Source organism: Salvelinus fontinalis, chromosome 8 (assembly GCF_029448725.1).
Source record: "Salvelinus fontinalis isolate EN_2023a chromosome 8, ASM2944872v1, whole genome shotgun sequence".
Lineage (NCBI taxonomy): Eukaryota > Metazoa > Chordata > Actinopteri > Salmoniformes > Salmonidae > Salvelinus > Salvelinus fontinalis.
Window position 1 is genome coordinate 27,787,569 of NC_074672.1, and position 21,168 is coordinate 27,808,736.

Below are 21,168 nucleotides of genomic sequence, written 5' to 3' on the forward strand. Positions count from 1 at the left end.
TGGAAGTGATCGCTCAGGTATCTGTGCCGACTGACAATTACCACTCTTTTTCTTCTGAAGGAGGTAGGGGTGACAATAGTTCATGGTGATAACAATATACTTTTCCCCCCTGTGGGACCGGCCTTTCAATAGACACGTCCTTCCACACCATCCCATTTATTAGGCCTTCTCTAAGCACCCTGACATGTCCTGCTAATGTCTTCCTCTCCTCATTGCATGGTCTCTTGGTTGAAGAACAGCCTCCAGTCTTAACACTTCCTGCCAGAAATCCCTAGTCGGAGTTTGGGACTGTTTACTCTTAATGCAGTGTCACCATTTACCAGCCTTTTCTTTTCTTAGCGAATCTATGGAGCCTAAACTACATGCCACTATGGATGTCACTCTCAAATAATGTATGCCTATTTCCTAACTACAGAGTACTGTAATTAAATGACTCAACTTCTCTTTTTCATCGTTGATCATGTCCATCCTAATGATAAATAGAATACAGATGTAGGATCTTAATTTAATCACACTGTTGTTGCCGTAAATGCCAACTTGCAGTGTATTCAACGTTTAAAATTTCAACATAAACATTTCAGACTTTATTTGCCATCATAAAAAATGTATCAACCCCTACAAAAATTCCATACATTTTAATCCACACAATAATTCCCCTTTCCTGTTGTTGCAGGATTATTTTCCTGCTGTGAGAAACTGGTCAAATTAAGATCTTACATCAGTGCAATCATTCTGGAGAGACAAACTAACCTCTGATTGGTGTCTGAATGATACAATGATCCTCTTTTCCCCCATCTCTCTCTTTATCCTCCATCTTTTGTCCCGTTCGTTATCTCATTACCATTACTTAGGCTGACCTCAGAGCAGTGCACCCAACTGTGATCCTCTGCCACACACAACAACCTTTGACCTCCATGTGAACTGTAGAACCATCTACAAGTGTCACAAGGGGCCATTCCCACACTGGGCCTTTTCCAGGACATGTTTCCATGGGGGCTGAGGATAAGGTCAATTTCCCAACCAACCCCATACAATGGAAAGTGCTTTGAGCACCTGGTGGAAACAATTTTTTTCTTCTTCTCGGGGGTACATTTTCAGAATAGCCTAACCAGTGTGTATAGGGAGACTGACCGGAGGTACCATTCATCAAAGCTCTTCACCACTGAGGTCTTTCAACTGTTTACAGAAAACACTGCCTGTCATTTACAGAGAGGGAGTCAGGGATGTAGAACTACTCTGGGTGGAAGATTCTCACCTTATCTACTGTTAAGTTTACTCTTTAATCAACTGAGTTCTAGGTTGTTTTTTTAATCTACAGTATGGTTCTTTTTAAAGCTGCAATTTGTAACTTTTTGGGCAACCCAACCAAATTCACATAGAAATGTGTGTTATAGATCTGTCATTCTCATTGAAAGCAAGTCTAAGAAGAGGTAGATATGTTCTATGTGCGCTATTTCTATTCTTCCTGTTCTTATGTTTCTGTTTTGTACTGAAATTTAGCAAACTATTAGAATGTTAGAAACCAGCAAATGGAGGCGGGATTTTGGAGGTGGAGGTGTCATAATACCCATAAAACCTAGCAGTCAAACAGGGAAATGGTTCCAACTGTTTTTCCACCATTCATTTTCCCCATTGGGGATTTTAAATACACTTAAAATAAGGGCTGTGTTTCGTGTAGGTTACCCTGGCATGACGTTTTGATAACCATGTAAATCTCTCTCGGACAATATGACTTTTATCAATATATTTGACTATTTACTCCCAGATTAAATTTTTTTAATTAGCATCAAAGTAGACAACATGCAAAACTACAAAACACCTTTGCTAACAGGTATTGTGTCAATTTAAAACCTGCACAAGACAGTTCACAGAATTGTCTATTTAAAGAAATGTAACCAGTTTATTCATTACTCCATTTAGCTAACATTAGATAGTTAATAAAGAGATTCTTAGGTTTGCCTCGATTCGGCAGTCCTGTCCAGATCATTATGGCATTTGTAGTTCTTTACAATAGCCATATTAGCAGCTAATTAACATTTCATTTTTGGGTGGTAAATACAGGTGAATATATTGATAAAAGTCACCTTGTCCTAGAGAGATTTACACAGTTATCAAAACTTCACGCCAGGGTACGCCTACACGGAACACAGCTCTTATTTTAAGTGTTTCTAAAATCCTCTGTAGGAAAAATGAATGGTGGAAAAGCAATTGGAACCATTTCCCTGTTTGACCGCAAGGTTTTATGGGTATTATGACTCATACTGTGGTACTCTCTTGTGCATCTATAATTGGGCAGAACACATTTTCTCTGCTATTACAGATTTTGTTGTTACAGCTAAATCATGCTTTGCTCTAAAAACACATACGAAGTTGAAACTCCCCTGTTGTGTATTTGACTATCTGTAAAACCAGAGGGAAAGGCAATGCTTATATTATTGATCTGACTGAGATCTATTCATGCCTGTCTCTTTGCGAACCAGTGGAATCATGAACAGTGTTTTGTACATCATTTTTACCTGTGTCCCACAGATTTGCCTCACTGTGCCTTTTTAGTAGCACATTCACCACTCTCTCAAATGGCTAACTCCACTCTCTCGCGGCACAGGCCGATGGCCTGAGAAGTGAAACGAACTAGGCCTACCCCTACTCCAGCTCGCAGTCAGCTCTGCTGACAATGTGTTTGCGAGATGCTGGACAAAAGGCAATTTTAAAACCTTCCCCCCTTTTAAAACTGCTACCCAAGCATGCAAAAACCGAGTCTCGGAGAATGAGTGCACAACTGGTAAATAGTGGCTCATAGATAGAGGATGTCAGTCAGTGAAGTGGCTATAGCTGCCGGCAGATACTTCTATTGTCTTAACTTTGAAAGGCTCTGGCCAGTATTTCTTAGCCAGCTAGGATGAAGTAAGATGCTAACGTTAAACGGAACCTACCTCAGCAGGAGCAAAAAATACGCTACCAAGTTCTCATAACTTTGATTTACAGAAAGTAGGCTGAGACAGACAGTGATGTGGCGCTCAGGGGTGAGGCTGATGCAGACTGCAATGCATGCAGGAGGAAGCAGAGGAGACAGCGAGAGAGAGGAAGCAAGCAGAGAGAGAGGTTAGTACAGTGGTTCCCAAACTTGGGGTTCGGGCCCCATGTCCCTGAGAACATCTGTACTAATCATGTCAAACAAGTTAGGAACAAAAAAAGAAGAAGATGTGTTTCCATATGAACATCTCTACATGGCCTATCGTCCTTTTGTCTACATTCAAATGCAATCAAAATGCAAACAATACAGTTTAAAGAATGTCAGACATTTTTGTATCGTTGCTGATGCTACAGTATGTATCATTGTGAATAATTTCTCATATTTCCCCCCTTTCAGGGGTATAACATTGCAATTGTATAGCTAATAGGTTATGTGTCTGTAGATCAACTGAGGTGAATGAACCTACAGCAGCCAAGGTGATAATGGCTGGGGTCATTTTTGCTTGTTTTTTCAAATAGCATTTTAAAGTTGTTTAAATGTATAGAAATGCAGTAAATGAGCTTCAACTTTCAAAAAAAATTCTGTAACCTCACTAAAACTCAAACCCCGGTTACAGCCTTGGGTGTTATCCATCACTTGGCACAACAGGAGTCGATGAACAGAAGATGAATGATATAATAGCTCTGACCACATGGCTTAGTTATTTAAACTGGCAGCATCAGCTCAAAGTGTTACATGGCTCTCTGCAATGATACATTTAGTAGCAAGTCCGGGCAGGTAGCAAGATGCTGGAGGAGAGAATGCCTTGCAACTCCCTCTGAACCCATCAGCCAAGTGACAGGGTTTGGAAGCTATGGCACCATCAGTAAAGTACACACAGAATGTTTATTCCACAATGACTTGTTTGTGCATCTTTCCTCACCGTTCTCTAAGACAGGCATCACCACTTCAACATCAAAGAAACATGACATTTGACATGTTAATATGAAGGAGTAGTCTGAAGAGTAAGTCTCTTTAATTGAAAAAGTGGAGAAGATTTGGCTCAATTTGAAGTTAGATGCTGTTCCTTTCTTCTTCCCAGTTCCCAGATCATGGGGTTACAGATGTTGGATCTTAATTTGACCAGTATTGTCGCAGCAAAATAATGTTGCAGCAACTGAATTTGACCATTTAGTCCATAATGTTTGATCGGTAGTTAGGCTATTAGCTGGCCAAAATTAGGCTACATGAAAAGTGCAATACTGTTAATATAACATTGTGTTAGTGTATGTTTTCACTGAATCATGTAAATCATGAAACTCATCTGCATTTCCTTCTGTGCAGGAAAATTCTCAGCAACAAAAGAGTGGTCAAATTAAGATCCTACATCTATGTGTGTTGAACCGGTGAGGTGAACACTAGTTGGAGAGGGCTTTCGAAATCCGTCGGCAACTACTGACTGACAGTGAGAGTGAGCAACTCTATGGTTAGTTATAAACCTTTTGCACTGTCAACCAGAGAGGAAAGCTTGGCTGGCTTGCCGGCAGACATACTGCTGGAGGAAGATCAGGGATATTTCCCAAGTGTCTCTGGGCCTTGTGGGGTTACACTAAGGTTGGTGTTTTTGTTCAAAACATCCCGTGTCAGGACGCCCGAGACGTCGGCAGATTACTGTAAGCTTGGCTCAGGTGACGTTATCAGAGAGGGGGGCGGGCATGAGGGCCTTCCATACCCTGTTTCAAACTACTCACAGAGAAAAAATGAAAAGTATTGCATGGGGCCGCTGAGATCTTTTGACGATACTGCATTACAGTATATTACACAGCTCATGGACAATCATCAAAGACGGTCTTTAAACAGTGCACTCAAAGGTCTCATTTCTTGATTGCTCATATGCATTGCTGTGCCCTGACTACATATTTCAGGAGCTTTCTCCACCACAGGGGCTGTTTGAACGGGTATCCTCCACTTGAATGTCCCCTAGATAGCTGAGAAGACCTCTGTCAGGGGCTCTTCCTGACGACAATTCCAGGAGGCTGTCATGCCAAACGTGTTTACATGAGAAATCAGATAGACCTTGTGAGGGTTGCTTGGAGGATCTCTCTTGTGGGGAGTGGATACTGTCGGCTATCTGCCGCTTCAATCGCATGGCCTCCAACACCACGCACACATTGTTAAGAGACTGCACAATGAGTGTATGTGCCCATATCTCAGAGAAATCGCATAAAGACAACCTTGTACTCTACAATTTACTGCTGCAGAGCTCAGGTGCTTGTGCATGTCCCAACCAGAGGAAAAACAAAAGTACCTGTGACTGACAGAATCATGTGTCAGAAGATTTATGGACAGTGTGAGAGAGAGGGGAGAGAGAGAGAGAGAGAGCGAGAGAGAGAGAGAGAGAGAGAGAGAGAGAGAGAGAGAGAGAGAGAGAGAGAGAGAGACAGACAGACAGACAGACAGACAGACAGACGAGTGGAAAGCACATTTTCTCTCTCCTCCCCCTCTCCCAAATGACTGTCTTTACTGGTGTTCTATGAGTGAAGTGCTTGAAACCAGCTAATTATTGTTCTGACACATAGAGGCTGGTTTGTTTTGAATTAAGATACTGTAAATAAGTATATATTTCCAATTTCTTTAAACTTTTAATGCCGTGAAATTGTGAGTCACCTCCCGCTACTATAGATGTCATTGTATGCATACCATATATAGCCAGCCTGTTCACAAATCAAAGCTGGAAAGATTAAATGTTATCGCTGGACTCTAATCCTCTGGATGGTTAGGTAGACTCACAACAATTAAGCTACACCCGCAATAACATCTGCTAAACACGTGTATGCTACCAATACACATTGATTGGATTTGATTTGAAGTGAGTATGAAGAGTAGAGCTGACATTTTTATAGAATTAAATTCTGTGCCAAATCTGGTGAGCGGCACCAAAAGCCTTGAATTAAGATAAAATAAGTTGAACTCTGTGTTTTGTATGTCAACATTAGTGGTAAGACTACATTGCTGTCATCTGCATCTCAAATAGATGCCAAAGACTCACTGATGTTAGATTCCATCAGGTGAAACCTGTTGACGGTCAATCTCATCACTATTCCAAACAGGTGATATTGAGGATGAATAAGTTATAAGTGCTTTAAATGAATAATGAGTGATTTAGACGGTGGGTACTAGCTACAGCCGACTGAATGGCTGCCCTAATGTAGCAGGTCTCATCAGCAGATAGGGAAGCCATGGCAAGCCTCCAGCAACAACACAGAGAACAGCCAGACTACTAACTATAAATCAGTCACTACCGCCAATCTCCAGGTAACGCAGGTGCTACCCCTGGCATCAATGTGTGTGTGTGTGTGTGTGTACATGTGTGTGTGTTTGTGCTTGTGTATTTGTAAACAAACCTTCAAAGGGTACAACCCCCCCAGTTCAGAGTGACATGTCTATTACACCCCTAAATGGTTTGGCAGTGACACAGTCTTGTTTATGGAGAAGCACAGTTAAGGGTATAATTAGTATTGCAGTGATCCTCTAACTTGATTAAGAGTGTCTGGCTTATGCCGTGATATCAAAGAACATGGGGTTTTGGTTTGATGAAACAGTGTGTTTGTGGGGGGTGTGGCAGAGACTGTGTCTTCTGTTGTGGTGTAGATCTTACTGAGTCACAAGGCAGGTGGATCACACACACGCACACACACACACACACACACGTACGTCCTTGCACGTACACACAAACGCACGCACACGCACACGCACACGCACACACACACACACACACACACACACACACACACACACACACACACACACACAAACACAAACAGATCCAATGTGAAGGTTTCTTTAGGTCACTGACAATATGACTGTAACAGCACCTCATTTAATTATTACTCACCATAAATGGATGCTGAACCATTAGGGGAGCTCTGACATAAGGACGCATCATTCACAGAATCTACCCAAGCCTGAGATTCTCCACAGTCATTGAAAGGTTAGCTGAAGACTAAGTGAGTGTGAATTGGCCTAAAATGACCCAAATTAGATCCTCAGAGATGTAGAGGGCGGGAAGACTTCTTTAGACAATGTGATAATGTGGTGAGTTTTCAACACAAACCCTGGTTTAACTTTAACCAGGGCTGTTTAGCCAGCTGCCTTTTCTTATGCTGGACTCTATTGAAGCAATGAACACTGGAAGCTTTTCTCTCAACCACAAATAAGTCACAGTTACAACCCTCTTCAGGGGTCAACAATCGCAATACATTCCAGTATAATTTTTGTTAGAGTACTTCAGGTGCAGCCGGACCCCTATTTAAAGCGCTGGGCCCATATTCATAAAGTGTCTCAGAGTAAAAGTGTTGATCTAGGATCAGCCCCCCACCCTATCCATTCATTATTCTAAAAGGCTAAACTGATCCAAGATCAGCACTCCTACTCTGAGATGCTCTATGAATACGGCCCTGGAACAGAATATTACATCAGAAAAAGATTTTATTAGGGAATGAATGAAGGCCCTCACTGTAGGAATGTAAGTGGTCTCCACAAAATTTGTAAAATATTGAGCTATTGGCCAAATTCATATATAACTTTATTTCAGAGGGTCATTGCAACCAAGTTATCCGTTAACACCTTTCTCTCCCTGGTCTAGTTTTATTAGGAAAGTGGAAGTGGGCGATTCTGGGCTTGAGCATCGTTAACATTTCCCTGACATGTCAGCCGGCATCTCCTTTGGACTGCCTCACATTTTCTGGGGTGCAGAGGGAGTTGTTGTAGCAACTAGGGGCTTTAGGAGTGAATGAAGCAGATGTGCTGGTCATCTATCAGCTGACAGCTCCAACTCCTCCCTGCCTGAGCAAGTCATCACCACCGTGACAGCCAGCCCAACCAGCCTCATCAATTACACCAACATCCTACCATTAGCGCACAAACGCTTTTCTCCTCCGTTACATTCAACCGCGTCCTTCCCAGTCTGAGGCCAAGATGGGCCCTCAATTAAGTCTGAATAACTTTCGGCACTTTCTCCAAGAATGTCTCTTTTTCTTTTCCCCTGCTTACTTCACAGTTTGCAACCATAGAGTGAACCGTGTCAGTGATTGATTTAACTCTAAGCATTTAAGCCTTACCATGATCACATATGATATCTATGGTCTATTAGCTTCATTGTCTTTAGCAAATAATAGTTTGCTCAATGTGGCGTGTTGTAGCCTAATGGCAGCATAAAACTGTCATACAATACAATCAACTTAAAGTCCAAGTAATAAAGCCCATAGTTAATTAATGTGTAGTTAACATGTGATTAATATGTAATAACATTGTGGTTTTAGAGACCAGGCTATATTTAGGCTGAAAATCAGAACCAATTTGAGCTGCCTCTCTTGTCGTGCAAGTTATGTATCATCTTAATTTGAGCCAGTTTGCTACAGCAGGAAAATAATCCTGCAGCAACAGGAAATGTGAATTATTATGTGGGTTATAATTACGGGTTGATACATTCATACATTTTTTTCGGCTAACTCAAGTCTGAAATTTCAAAGGGGAAATTACAAACGTAAGTATTTTTAAAGCTGAAATACACTACAAGTTTGACCTTTCTTAGAGTGCAGGAAAGTTCTCCTACAACAGGGTGATCAAATAAAGATCTGCAGGGTTAGTAGTGAAATGAAACCCTCAGAGTCATGGCTTGTTAGTCTTATCCCGTTCCTGTATTCCAACCATAGCAGTCATGAAGTGCAGTAAACAAAGCAGTTTGAACACAGCCATATATTCACAGGGACAAACACATGGTTCCAAATAACATACAGTATACAGTACAACAATGAAGTGACAGCAGTGGCAAACACAAGATCGCACATTTTCCCACATGGATTTTACAGAGGGATAAAGAGGGAAGAGTGTGATATTGAATTATGCCAGAAGAAATAGTATAAATAAGACATTTATATAAAAATAGGCTTTTTCAAAATATACTCTCTTTACCAATATTTACCAAAAAGAGTGTCTGGTTGAATATGTCTTGTTAAATTTAGTCAGCTTGAGGTGAGCATTGTCATTCAACACAGACAGTAGTGTTGATGCCCTTAGACCACAGTGAGGGATTCTCCAGACTAGCAGCAAACAGAAGGAAGACTAAGTCCACGTACAAAATGGCACCCTATTCCCCATATAGTGCACTACTTTTGGCCAGAGCCACTACAAAGGGAATGGGGTACGATTTCAGATTAAGCACAAACTCATGAGAAAGTCAATGTCAGTAGCCTATTACCAGCCTAACCTGGAACAATCTGAGCAACATAATATTCCAGGTTGACCTAATTCCAGTGTATGACTCTAAGTTCTATTTTGGATTGCATTAACAAACAAAACAATAACAAAAACTCTCATTGGGGAAGAACCCAGCATCTACACAATTAAGACTTGCTCCATAATGGATAAAATCAGTAGTTTCTTTATGAAATAAATTAATATGATTTATTTGTCTCTAAATACAGTGTGTTAAATATTCCCGATGGCTGTTTAATTTCATTTGTGCATAGCATGTCTTATTGAGCTACACTCTTAGAAAAAAAATTGCTATCTACAACCGAAAAGGGTTCTTTGGCTGTCCCCATAGGAGAACCCTTTGAATAATCATTTTTGGTTCCAGGTAGAACCCTTATGGGTTCCATGTAAAATCCTTTCCACAGAGGGTTCTATATGGAACCCAGAAGGGTTCTACCTGGAAGGGTTATACTATGGGGACAGCTGAAGAGCCCTTTCAAAACCCCTTTTCTAAGAGTGTACAGGTACAGAGAACTACAGTAGTAGCACAGTCCAGCATTATATCCAGCATTGATTTATGGTGAGCGTTGGGGGAATCCATTCACTCTACAGTCAACAGATAGTACACATCCATCCATAGCTTTTTAACAGTCTCAGCATTGACACCTAGTCCAAAAACATAGGCTGGCTGGCTGGCAGATATCGCAGTGTGTTATAGTTCATGTCCTGAGGCTGTCCCATCCTGCCATCCAGGACACAGTGTGTTTCCCTTTATGGTGATCTGTTGCAGGCATCTCAGTATATGTCCAATGAGAGGGAAGAAGGAGCATTGTGTGCAGACAAATTCGCTGTTGTTCCATCTTCTGCTTATGTCTACTGCTGCTGCAGTACTGCTGCAAAAACAGCAATGATCCATTACCTAAAAAAGTTTCCATTATGCACACACACACACACACACACACACACACACACACACACACACACACACACACACACACACACACACACACACACACACACACACACACACATATACACACACACATATACACACATATACACACACACACACACACACACACACACACACACACACACACACACACATACACACACACACACACACACACACACACACACACACACACACACACAACGGTCCAATAAATACTGTCATTTGCAGGTGTACACCTCTGTCCTCTCGCTGCAGGTGTTGCATTTGACGTAGCAGCACCACAGGAACTTGCAGTTGCACTGCCACACGCGGGAGTACTGGTGTGTGTTGTACCCTCGTCCACAGCACATCAGGTCACAGCCGCTGATCTGCTGCGTAACAGTCTTATTACACATCCGGCCCTGCGTCCCCATACTGCCTGTCACCGGGTCCGCCTCGCAGTAGTTAGGGGACTTCTCAATGAACACAAGGTCTGTGTCCATGGGCTTCCGGTAGGAGTAGGGCTTCTTGATCTTGAGGAATTTGGGCCGCTTGTTGCGGCTGGCTTTGACCGGTTCCACGTGCACAGCATGGGCATACTTCTCTTTGAGAATGTAGCCGAGCTCGCGAAACTTGGGAAGTTTAGTCCAGCAGGTTTTAGTGGTGCAGGAGCCCGAAACACCATGACACTTGCATTCCAGATGCATGTTCTTCTCCAGGATCTAGACACACAAACAAACAACCAGAGAGGTTACCTTTACAGGCCTTGCAAACCATCTGCTGAAGCTTCTATCACTATTTATAAAAGTAGGTAATTGAAAAAGAAAAGCATCTGCAAACATACCATACTATTATGTTTATAATGCACTTATACTGCACGATAATGGCCCCAAGGGTTCCATGTTTATTGTCATAATAACATGATCCTCTGAAATCAAAACATTCTGTGCAGGCCCAAGAGTCAGTGGATGTTGAAGTAAATTACAGGCCTACATAGTTTGATTGCTGAAAATAGCAACATAGCACAGTGACATACTCTGAGACTCAGGTATGTAAAAGTCAAGGAAGTGGGTAACATTGTGTGCACAGTGCAGCATTAGATCAGTAACTAGCTACTTGTGAATACAACAGCCCTTTAGAAAACAGTAGCTTTATTCAGACTGTACACAGGAGCCATAATTCTGGATCAGGTTACAGTCTCCTTGTGTGTAGGAGTGAATGGACAAGCTGCTGAATGATGTGGATTACTGTTAAAGCCTGCTCCGATGACTATTACAAGTGTCTGCTATCTCAACCCGAAAAGGCACAGCCAACACTATAGCTACACTAATGTACTTGTCCCAATTCCTTGAACTAAATTGTATGGGGAGTTTGTTTGGTATCTACTATCTACATGCTAAAATAGATAGAGATTTGGAGAGTTCCCGCAATCAATGACAAGTGAAAAACCTTTAATTATGTTGCATAAGAACAATGCATATTGATTTTCCATGTCCACAAATTCTAGAATCAATAAAACAGATTGTATTTTAGTGCCTTTTACTGGAAATGTATACAAATGCATGAAAGTGCGGAGAAACAACGGTCTTTGCAGTTAGGCCTCCGTGGTATACCAGACAACACTTGGCTTCCCAGTTCCTAATCCATCAGTAGCCCTGTGACCAACACTTGTGACAGGCTTTGTCTGGTCGTATTGGACCTGGGGGCTGTGAACCGCGCTCCTGCTCAGTGTCACTGCTTTGATTAGCATAAATAAAGGAGGGGGGATAACTATCAAAACAGAGAGGCCATTTATTACCAAGGAGAAGGAAAAAAGAAAAAGCCCAACTGATCTGAATCCACTAGTGTAGCCCGTCTCACTGTGAGAGGCAATTTAGCTGTCTAGATAAGCGGGATGAATTCAGGCCCCACACAGAAAGGCAACAGTGAGCTGTTGAGCACAATGTGTGAGTGAAGGCTTTTCAGTCTGTCTGGGTACGTGTTGGTGGTTTGAATCAGGCCTCTGTGGCACAGAAAGAAGAGAGAGAGAGGGGTAAGGCTTGACTCTGGAAGGAGAGGTGCTTCTTTCCTCTTCACTAACTCCAGTGTACTGCTAAGGAGCCTCGCCCAAGTTGTTTGGCACAATTATTCCGCTTCTTCTTTGACTTGCAGACTTGCTGGAGTTTCAGGGCTGATCTATTATTTGCTGCAGCCATGGATGCACAGGAGCCTTGATCTGAGAATGTGAACAGTCCCTAGTCCTTGATCCATCTTGGTTGTTTCTAGGGATTTGCCACAGTGTTAGTCATTGACAGACTACAAGCCATACAAAACAGCAGGTGACTCACATAAGTTGCTTTAAAGTCTTCGTTAGGCAGGTAACCGCTCCCAAGAGACATGGTGATACAGTAGATATGATTCTACGATGTTAGGAGAGGTTATGGACAATACGTATCACATAGAAACCTGTGGCACAAGACTATCACACACAATAAGTGATTGACTCTGCAATATCAGACAATCCAAGGAATTTAGGTATTGTGATAAACCTGAAGTAACTGTATCTTCTCCCAAAAGTGCAGAGCATAGTGTACACTCTAGTGTACAGTGTCAATTTGTTTTCAGCCCAGAGATCTGGGTCGTAATCAAACCCTGCCACTTAAACTGCTCTTCCCCCCCTAAAAGCTTCCATTTATTTCACTGCCTGTTTAATCTTGGCCCCAATGCCCAGATCCTTGGCAAGGTCCACCCGCTTCTGAGCATGGTGGAGACTACTAAATCACAACAGCCATGGTTACTGAGGTCTAGCCTACATTCGGAAGGCCATGTCGTTAACCAACACTTCGGTCTCAGATTTAGATTCGGTCTTTACTTTCAAATCTTCTCTGTACCAGTTTGGGTAAACTACAGCATATTTTATCTTCAAGAAACTAGTTCCTGATTACAGTAAAGAAATTATAAGAGAGTACTGAGATTGTTCCGAAAAATCTATGTTTGTCTGATGTTTTCATACCACAAAAAACGTTGTTGTTTTTTGAGTGACCTACCCTCAGATTTTGTTGTATTGAAATGTTTTTTGGAGAATGGTCCTACATCACCTAATTAAATATTCTGGGATCCAGTTTCGGTTTGCTGGGATGACATTTTTACCATGGAAAATACATGCTGCCTTCCATCTAAGATCCTTCCCTATGGAGAGAGAAACAGGAAATGGAGTGGTGTAGTCATGTACCTTGCATCCCACCTCGTTGATGTGAAGGTTCATCAGAGATCTGGCTTTCTGTTTGAAAATGCATGGAGCCTTCCATCTACAGATGTGCTATCTTAATTTGTTTCAGAGGATTTTCCTGCACAGCAGGAAATGTAAACTTGTAGTATATTTGGGATTTAAAAAGGCTCATAATTTCCACGTAAACATTTCAGACTTGATTTGCCCTAACAGAAAATGTATCAACCCCTACAGAAATGTCCATTAATTAAAATCCACATAATGATTAACATTTCCTGTTGCTGCAGGAATATTTTACTGCATTGAGAAACTGTTCAAATTAAGATAGCACATTTGTAGGAGCCTTCCCTATGGAGAAAGAAACAAGTTTTGGAGTGGGTGGTCACGTACCTTGCGTCCCACCTCGTTGTTATGCAGGTTCATGAGAGACCTGGCGTTCTGTTTGACCTCCCTGGCATCAACGAACACCTTCGAGAAGCCCAGGCCGTAGCTGATGTCTGCTGAACAGCCTCCCCACTTCCAGCCCTGGCCTTTACTGTAGAAACCCTGCTTCTCCGTATCACAGCTGCAGTCACTCAGGTTTCCCTGCGTACAGGCTGCAGTGATGGCGTGGGCAACTCCGGCCGCAATGATGGCATAGGTGAACGCAGCCTCTTTACTGCCTAGGAGAGAACATAGGAGGAACTTGAGTATTTTACTGACTTGCAGTTCATAATTTGAATGATGAATGAGTGTGATATCTGAGAGATATCTGATATCAGGAATAATGCATCTATTTATGGTGCTACAGCTGTATGTTTCACCACTTGATAAATAGAACAGGGATAAGGGAGGAAATCTGAATTTTCATTACATACTTCCGTCTAAATGGTGTATATAAAATATACTGTATGTTGAAAAATAGCAATTTGAAAGCAGATTAACCATGAAGTGTGAGTGTTCATATCAAACTCTTTGTCAGTCTCACTCACGACCACTCAATGACTACAGTCATCCGGAAACTGGCCTGCCTTTTAACCAAAATGGCTGTGAACTTCCAAGTCAATAAAGCAGTATGAATGAGAGGGCTTTGGAGAAGGAAGAGCTATTGATCCGATCAGAGCCTGGTACGCTCTGTGTATTCTTGCAGGGTGGATCTTGATCCAGAGGTTATCTCCCCAAGGTCCGACTAACAAATCATTTACGCACACTGGGGTGTTTGAATTATCGGCAAATAGTTTAAGGTTAACCTGTCATGATTTAAAGAGAGAGCTTCTTGCAAAAATATTTTAGTCACAGCATGTATTTCAAGGTCTCAAGATGATAAGTAAATAGGGAACAGGGAAACTGGCTTATACCAAGCTTTAATACCAAGCTTTAATGTACAAGTGCATACTTGTATAATTTTCCAATGAGTTAGTTTAGTTTAACATTATTTCCTGATGCAAACAAATGGGTCGCAGATATCAATCTTATTATTAACCAAACATGAATTCTCTGTGTGCATGCATAGAGAGTGAAATATCTGCATCTGAAGTTATGTAGCTAGAGTATATACAAACAATAAGCTACTGATGGCAATATCCATCATATCTATGTAAACAAACTCCTCCAGTTGACATTTCCTCAAAACAAACATGATACCATCCTCGGTACTTTCTGGTGAACACAGATTCACTAGGTGCTGCTGCCCTGTTCTTGATAAACATCTTGGATCTGTGCCCTTGCCATTGGAAAAAAACTCATATTGAGGCATCAATTATGTGGACGTTTTTTATAGATTCGATTGGCCCCGAGCCAAAAAAAGAAGGTGTGCCAGCATAAAGTCAGTCAGTTCTGGCTGCTCCGCTGTTCATTTTTCCCCAGATCATTGGTTCAAAACAAAGGAGGGTAGGAATTATTTAGTACTTTGTCATGAGACCTGAGTGGAAAGACCTAAAAGCAACGGAAGCAATGCTTTGAAGTGTTGAATATGAATACTCTTATTGCACCAAGTTATATGTAGAAAAGTCTATTTTTAAAAAGTCTAATAAAATGTTATTTCAGTATTCATGTTGGTTGATACGCAACGCACACAATACTACTGAAAAACTACTGAAATACTAAAAACATTAGATGCACCTTGCACCCCTGCAAACAAAAAAACCCTAGGCTGCCTTTCCTAGGCCACAAGTGAGAGCATGCAAGCTCCACCCCACTCACGCTAGACATCAACAATGGCATTCATTTCTAACCACTAATCTGATCAGTGAAACCAATCTATTTTGCATGGTTGTCCATGCCAAACTCTTCAATGTCTTAAACCACTCATTCATGAAGAAAACATATTGTGAAAGACCACCGTTTTCACTTGAACAGCAGGAGAGGATTATGCCTTTCACACCAACAGCTGTAGATCGCAAAGACCTTTTCATAGTGCCAACCAACCAATAATATTGCCAACTGCTATTGAACGCACTAGTTGTGGATTTATAGTAATGCATTGTATGAAGGGTAATAAGAGATCAGAAGATGACAAGTAGCTATACTGTAGTCTACACTCTTTAAAAAAAGGTGCTATCTAGAACCTTAATGGGTTCTTCAGCTGTCCCCATAGGAGAACCCTCTGAAGAACCCTTTTTGGTACACGTTTAAACCTTTTGGTTCCAGGTAGAACTCTTTTGGGTTCTCTGTAGAAAGGGTTCTACATGGAAACAAAAAGGGTTCTCCTATGGGGACAGCCAAAGAACCCTTTTGGAACCCATTTTTCTAAGAGTGTAGCTACTTGTCATTGATGGTTTAAACACCAACAGTTTTCTATTACAATGCTATTAGTTACATGTGTTGTGTGCGAGACTCTGTTGAAGAGCCCAACTCCAGGTTGGGATAGGATAAGATCCTAGACTACATTCTAGTTGCACCCTGAATATGCAACAATCTGGTGGTTGCCACAGATTCACCATCTGCCGAATGTCTGATCACATTGGGATCAACATCAGCTGCTCTGTTATCCAGAGTATCTGTGACTTTGTGCAATATTATGCACAGGAGCATAATCCAAGAAGTCCTTCAGACAACTCCAGGGCATGTTTGATAGGCACAACATGGAAAAGTTCTTATTGAACAAGTTCAGCCTCCATTGTACCAGCCATGAGCCTGCATCTACTGTAGGCCATCCCTGTGTCCCCAAATACATCCAATACATTCATCGATGCTATTGCCTGACCGGGTAGCTTCAGTACTTCATTTGAACCTTTCCTGTCTTTCATTATTCCCCTGTGTATGTTCAGTTCAGTATTTTAGGACTTTATTTCTCTGTACTTTCTATCCACTGTAACTTATACCCGTGGTAAGATTGTCGTCTTTACTGTGAGAGCCACAGCACCCAGTGATAGAGAAAGATAAAGACCAGTGAATATGTGTCTCAGGAGACTACGCTGCACTGAAAAGACAGGCTGTCAATGTTCACAAGAGCTTTGTTACTGTGCTGGCTTCTGATACCTTTTGGACTTGTTCAGTTCCTCTCCTTTCTCTCACTCTGGCTCTCTCTTGTAAGACCAGTGTTAGACTTTAGAGATAGGAAGTAAATGACACAGCTTCAACCTAACCATGATAATTTAGGTTATTGGGAAAATGTGTATGCTGTTACAATTAAGTTGCCTGTTGATACTTCTAGTGTATAGCCTATGGGAAACGTTTTTAAATCTCTCAGTCAACATATTGTAATTGCCTCAGCATGTTGCCCTCAAATGGACACGCAATACCCTTTCTCTAAAGTGTGTCCATGTTATCGACGCACACATAATGCAAGTATATATAGCCTAAAGACATGAATGTATACGCACTGGTGACATTAAAAAGGGGACATATATTAGCACCTATGAGTCCGTAGATAATATTCAGAAAATCAACAAACGACTTGTGTCAAATATCATTTGAATATATAGGCTATGCAAGGTTCTCAAAAGGATACGGGACATTTGGCTGCATGCGGCACTGTGCGCTCTTGACGTACAATGCGAAAGCTAACCTACAGGCCTATATATATTATACAATTGTGGAAATTTTCAGTAATGAAATTACATTTAAAAATACTCTAACCAAACTTGAATTGATTTGCAACATACCCACTTTCAACTCTTTTCCGAAGACCGTTCTCTCTCCAAGCGCAGAGCAGTTCCAGCGCCCATTTTTGAATTGAAACTGACACTCGTTGATCCCCATTTGGGCTCCCTCTCCGATGACAATAATGGCATCGGGGCGACTCTGGCAGATTATCCGCTGTCGGGGAGCCAACCCGGGAATCTTGTTACAGATTATACTCGCACCTAGCGCGACCACGGATGAAAAACCACTGTGAGGGTACAAGAGTTAGACATGGAATTAAAGTGACTGCCAGATATTGCTATATGGACAACATGGTTTTCAAACTCCTAGATACAACCGTGTATATTAAAACTTTTGTACATGTTTATAATATACAATTTAAAAGCACAGAATTAATGTTTTCCTTGCCTCTTGAGGTTATTGGTTTGTAGAAATACGAGACATATTCCCTTAAACTCAATGAACCTGTCTTTGAGTAATCTACAAGTGTGTTACAAAATAGAAAGGACTAAACTGAAGCATTCTGTAGCTTAATTTATCAACTTAATGTATTTGATTTGTATGGGCCAAGAGATCGGAATAAACTTCGTCATGTGGTTTCTAATTGTAAAAACTCAGATTTTCCATCAACTCGATTGACTTTTTGGAACAGAATAATTAAACAAACTCTCAGAAACCTTGCATTGTTCACGGGCCAATGTCAAATGAACAATGGACATAGTTTACGTAGATGGATAATTACAATAATTGAAAGAAAGTTTAATTTATAGAAACGTAGCCTGTGGAACAAAATGACAAAATGACATCCGAAACGTTCTGTTATAGTCTATACTCTTTATGTTTTATATTCTGATATTTAGGAACATAACAATGTGAGATGAACATGCCCATGAGAATCAAACTCACCCGATTTTCAAATAGACAATCCCAAGGCAAAGCAAAACCCGAAAAATCCAGCGTCTAGTTTTCCGACTCATGGTGCTTCCACTCTCAGTTTCATGCAATGTGTAAGCGAAAATGATGAATAGATAGATATTCTCCGATAGTCACTGTCCAAGTATCCAAAGTTACTCCAAGTCGATACCAACGAATATCCCCAATAGTTACTCTCAATTATTTGATATAGTTTCCTAGCTGTAATGATTTCCGTAAATTCCCCTTAAGTGCCCCCTTTGCTGCGCCGGCTTGTCATTGCGAGGGTGTCACAGGTAAAACTAAGGATGAGAAAGTATTGTAGTGTGATTATCTCCTTCTCACAGTTCATTTGCTACCCGCATGATCTATATATCTGGCTCATATATCCGGGGCGTGTTCAGAGAAGACATAGGGCCCTACTGTGGAATCCCGCCTGGGCTGAATCTCTCCACAACTATACCAGTTGTGTCAGTTCACCTACTCAGTAAGCCTTTTACCTGTCTAATAAATGAAAGCACACACGCAGTGGATAGTGATGGTTGTACATCTTGTGCGTTGATAATGAGAATATATTATTTTCACTAATGGCGTATGATTATCATTAAATAGGCTACTACTTTGATTTCTGTAGCGTCAAAAAAAACTGTGTCTATGTATGTTATCTTTCCTTTATACTTCAAAAATAAACATAGCCCAACTCGAACTGCCGAACTCATCTCAAATTAAATTGCATGCATACATTTTCATTGCACTCACTTAATAAATTGTCCACATAACCTACTTTGAATTAAAACATGTCAACAAATGGTCACCTTTATATGTACCATGTTGGCACAATTTGTACATAACTTGCTTACCTGTGACAGCTCCTTCCTTCATCACATACGTCCAGCGCATCCTTGCGTCTCTGTTTTGGATAAGTTTTACCATTTATAATAGCGCCATCTGCAGACGAATTAAGATAGGTAGCGTTGAAAACTGAATAAAGATTCGCTGAAATTATATTTGACAGCCAGCAATACAGCACATCTGTAAAAAGTAAAATGATCGTCTGATTTAAGATTTGTCGTTTTTTCCAGAAAATTATTTAATCCGAGCATCAAGTGTCTGTAAAGTAGCTAAGAGAGTCACAATAAACTCTCAGAAGCATAAGTAAAAATTCAAGTTTTGAATATAGCCTATTATCTATCTGTTTCAGAATAACGTCCCACATATTGTTGCTCTTTTGTCAAGCGGTTGCTTTACTTTGAAACATAAGGCTATTATTCATTTGTAATATATCTGTTGATAGATTTGGGCAATTCCACGATAACGGAGTACTCGGATGCAAAGTTTGGTAACATAATGATGGTTTGTGCTGTTTGTGCCCTTATTCTCTTTCCAAACTTTGCATCTGCACTGTTCTTCGAGTAAATGTGTTTTTGTCAAAGTTTCACTGGAAATTGTTAAAAGTAGTCCTTCTGCATATAGTTGTGTGTATTGTTTAACTTTGCAATCATTGGTTTTTGTTTGATGCACATTTTAAAGTGACAAATCCGAATCTCAGTGTCACTCTGTTAACATGGAATTGCCAATTTAGGCTATTTCAATAAGGCTGCATTCACACAGGCAGCCCTATTTGGATTTTTTTTGCCACTAATTGGTTTTCTCTATGTTCGACATCAGCATTAAAAATACTAGATACAAGTCAGAGATCCAGGGTAAAGTGTCGAGTTGAGACGTTTAATATCTTAATTTATTTAGATTCTCGTAACCTGTTACTTTAACAAGCTTGTCCCCAAGTGTCATTTTGTCAGTTGTACTCATTTTCATGGTTGTGTTTTTAATGGCTTTTTGGTCTAACTGCCACACATTTCCTCCCACTTCAGTTGAGCAGGTGGAGAAATTGTTGGTATTTGAGGGCAAGACCTCGGACATCCTTCTGGAAGGGAAGGGCAGCAACACTCTGTAATACATTTCTATAGCACTTTTCATAATCTCAAAGCACTTCAAAAGCTCAAAAAACAAATAAACAGTTGTGTAGCTACTGAACCTTCTCCTTCACAAAGTATGGCACCCCCTTGTGTGATGCCTCAGCAGCTCTGGCCACCAGAAAGCTCACCACACACAGTTCAGAGTAGTAGCCAGTCGTCCTCACTATGAGCCCTCTGTCTCAGTACTGCATTCCTTTACTGCATCTCACATTCCTTTCAAGCTTCAATTGATGTTTTCAAAAGATCGGGAAACAGCAGCCAGGTGAAACAAAAAAAGCTGGTACAGTTTGTGGTGCACGACTCCAGGATTTGGATTTGTGATTGGAGTCGACTCTTGCTCAACTCCAACTCCTGTGGTTGGAGTCATAGGAGTCAACTCTTGCTCGACTCCCAAAACACAAATTTAATGCATGCTCATACACACCATCTCATTTTAATTTAACCTTTAATTTATCAGGGAGTCATACTGAGACCAAGACATCTTTTACAGATGAGCCCCGAATTACATTAATTACAGAAAAAACACACATCAATATAAATACAAAATGCAAGCAAAAAGAACAACATGGTCATAAAAAAACAAACACATTCATCAGTAATAAGGTCCTCAATCACCTTTCTGAATTGCACTAGAGGCACCAAAATATCAAATTTAAGAACATTTTGAAGGGTGGTAACTAATATGTCTAAAGTTCAGTAAAGATGTTCGGTAAAGTCAGTAGCGTATATTCATGGACGCCAAGCGAAGCCAGGCTTCCCCAAAAAAGTAAGTATTTTATGTTTTTATTTTCATCTTACGTCTCTCGGTGTTTCATAGTTTTCCTTAAATTCGTAAGAGTCTGAAAGTATCTCACAGGAGAAAGCA

At 40.9% G+C, this 21,168-nt stretch overlaps 1 protein-coding gene across 1 annotated transcript; it reads right to left on the reverse strand.

Moving 5' to 3' along the window:
- Positions 1 to 8,630: 8,630 nt before the first annotated feature.
- LOC129861009 (protein Wnt-7a) lies at positions 8,631 to 18,789 on the reverse strand. The gene is made up of 4 exons (XM_055932019.1): positions 18,322 to 18,789; positions 17,436 to 17,662; positions 13,741 to 14,012; positions 8,631 to 10,864 (listed from the first exon to the last, which is right to left on the reverse strand). The coding sequence occupies exons 1-4, from the start codon at positions 18,390 to 18,392 to the stop codon at positions 10,382 to 10,384; spliced, it is 1,053 nt and encodes a 350-aa protein (XP_055787994.1). The 5' UTR covers positions 18,393 to 18,789; the 3' UTR covers positions 8,631 to 10,381.
- Between the last annotated feature and the right edge of the window lie 2,379 nt (positions 18,790 to 21,168).

What these genes read in the sequence shown, in the direction of transcription:
- LOC129861009 (XM_055932019.1), bottom strand. Translation starts at nt 18,392, where the DNA reads ATGAGTCGGAAAACTAGACGCTGGATTTTTCGGGTTTTGCTTTGCCTT. An exon ending in ATTGTCTATTTGAAAATCGG is followed by an intron (nt 17,663 to 18,321) that starts GTGAGTTTGATT and finishes GTACCCTCACAG; the next exon opens with TGGTTTTTCATCCGTGGTCG. An exon ending in ACAACGAGGTGGGACGCAAG is followed by an intron (nt 10,865 to 13,740) that starts GTACGTGACCAC and finishes TTGTGTGTCTAG; the next exon opens with ATCCTGGAGAAGAACATGCA.